We start from the raw sequence: 2,155 nt of genomic DNA, 5'->3' as shown, positions 1-2,155 counted from the left end.
TCCACCCTTTCACCTGGATTCTTCTAAGGCCTGCAAGCCCTGTCCGTATGGCAACACTGTTATCTCAAACTTGAAGAATGTCTCTAATATTCAGAGATCTTGCTTCATTCATATGGAAGGAACATAAGAAAAGCAGACAAAACCAGCATATGTCAGGAAACGGCCACCTTTCTTAACCAAGAAAAGAAACCCCATTCGTAGAATTATAATAGTGGACAGCAGTATGTACAGTAACATCAACATAAAATTTTATAATTAAGCACACTTTTTAATTAAGGAAAATATTTTAGTCAATGGAAATGGCATTATGATAGGATGGTTGTTACTCTGTGTTCTCCAAAATGTTAAGGCTGAATAAAGACACTTTCACGAAAAGAATTGAGAAGTATATAATTCTCAAAGGCTACTGCTCTTGCTACATACAAAAAGTATTTCTCTGTAGCACATATTTGGTTTTGAGCAAAAAGTCTCTGAACACACAGGGATAGCACCGGGTATGATTGATCCAAAATACTTCCACTGACAGTAAGCTACAGTCCGGTGTCACCTGGGCTATCTGGGCAGGTTTGCTATGCTCCAGGAACTACAGAGATCAGAAGCGGTGGCTCATGTGGTGTAGCTCTTGTTATGGAAGGTTGTATGGTGGTATAACACATTATAAAAAGTAGCTACTCTGCATACTTATTAAAGATGCCTGTCAAAGTAAAACAACCTGGTCATTTCATTCATTGATTTTCAAATAAAAGATAATATGAAGGCTTAGGAACATGATTTCTGAAAAGGTATTTTAACTTTTCCACGCACAAAGGTTTGCATGAGGTAACAGAAGCCATAAAAATAAGCTCCAAATCCTGAAAATTGATTTAAAAATGAACCAGGCAACCTGTGAGAGCCTTTGAGGAGGGTACATATCTCCTTTTGCTGCATCCAAGTTATAAGTCTCTCAAGGATACAAAATCTTTCATTTGGTCAGCTACAGTTTGAGAGCATAGAACTAGAATGGGGTACATAAAGGAATAATTATCCACACATATATTTACAGCATAGTTCCTTTGCAGAGGACATAGCACCCTTTTTTTTTTTTTGGTGTGTACTCCAGACTTGACCTTCCTCTGGCCTTGGAATTATTTGTAACCCCTTTTTTTTTTTTTTTTGGTGTGTACTCCAGACTTGACCTTCCTCTGGCCTTGGAATTATTTGTAATGATTTTCTCTGTAGCCAGGCTCTGAAATATCAAACACAGTTGTAGGTAAAGGAAGAGGCTGGTCAAAAAGCCCACCCAGAGGTACCATAATAAATGGAAATGAAACTAACATACATAGAATCAAGCAAGATTTGCCTTGGTACCATCGACTCCCATGAGTAATTTGCATGGGAAGTCAGAAGAAAACAACAGGAAAACAAACTGGGGAAGGGACACTCTTTAAAGTCAAATGAGGAAGCCAAGCATCATAAATTTCCTGGTGGTCAAGCTCCTGGAAAGTAAGAGATTGAGGAACACTGCAAAAGAATGTTGTAGGGATTTGTGTTTACAAAAAGAACCCATGCACCTGTTGATGTATTTTCCAGGCCCTTGAATGATAACAATTTATGAGGCTATTAATACTAAGCCCAAGATTTATCAGATGTGCTGTTTGTCTTATGGCCAACATAGCCTCATAAAATTTGGGTTGCATTGGTTTAAAATGGAGCATTCTGCTATTGGAATTATTCAGAGCATTTAAATCGGTTAATCCTACAAGAACGGTGCATTTAGCCTGCCTATTAGGGAGAGTCTTTAGGGATTCCTACCAGTTGCAGAGCCAGGCTGGAGAGGACGGTCCATGGCTGGGTGAGGTAAAATGGAGGAAGCAGGGGAAGAATGAGTCCTGGAGACATGATGATGTTTTTCTAATCCATCCATGCCAACCACAGCCAGCTGAGCTTGGCAGACCGAGAGCGCACGTGTGTGCTGGGGCTCCAGGAAGGGCTGTTGCCAAGAAAAGAGCACAGTAGAAAGAAACATGAGACAGGGGTCGAGGGAGACAATGAAAGCAACATGTCAACAAATTAAGTTCATCAGGTCAGAGACATAATAAACGGTGTGAAGGGAAGAGAAAAAAAAGAGAGAGAGAGAGAGAGAGAGAGAGAGAGAGAGAGAGAGAGAGAGAGAGAG

At 40.1% G+C, this 2,155-nt stretch overlaps 1 protein-coding gene across 1 annotated transcript in view; it reads right to left on the bottom strand.

The window, feature by feature from the left end:
- Positions 1-2,155, bottom strand: part of LOC103604821 (histone deacetylase 9-like) — a 114,823-nt gene that overhangs the window by 107,370 nt on the left and 5,298 nt on the right. The window contains exon 2 of the mRNA XM_008589401.1: positions 1,792-1,969. Coding sequence (XP_008587623.1) covers positions 1,792-1,969 — 178 coding nt within the window. The remainder of the gene's footprint in view (positions 1-1,791; positions 1,970-2,155) is intronic.

This window comes from Galeopterus variegatus, unplaced genomic scaffold, assembly GCF_000696425.1.
Source record: "Galeopterus variegatus unplaced genomic scaffold, G_variegatus-3.0.2 Scaffold5415, whole genome shotgun sequence".
NCBI lineage: Eukaryota > Metazoa > Chordata > Mammalia > Dermoptera > Cynocephalidae > Galeopterus > Galeopterus variegatus.
This window is presented reverse-complemented; position numbering and strand designations above follow the sequence as displayed.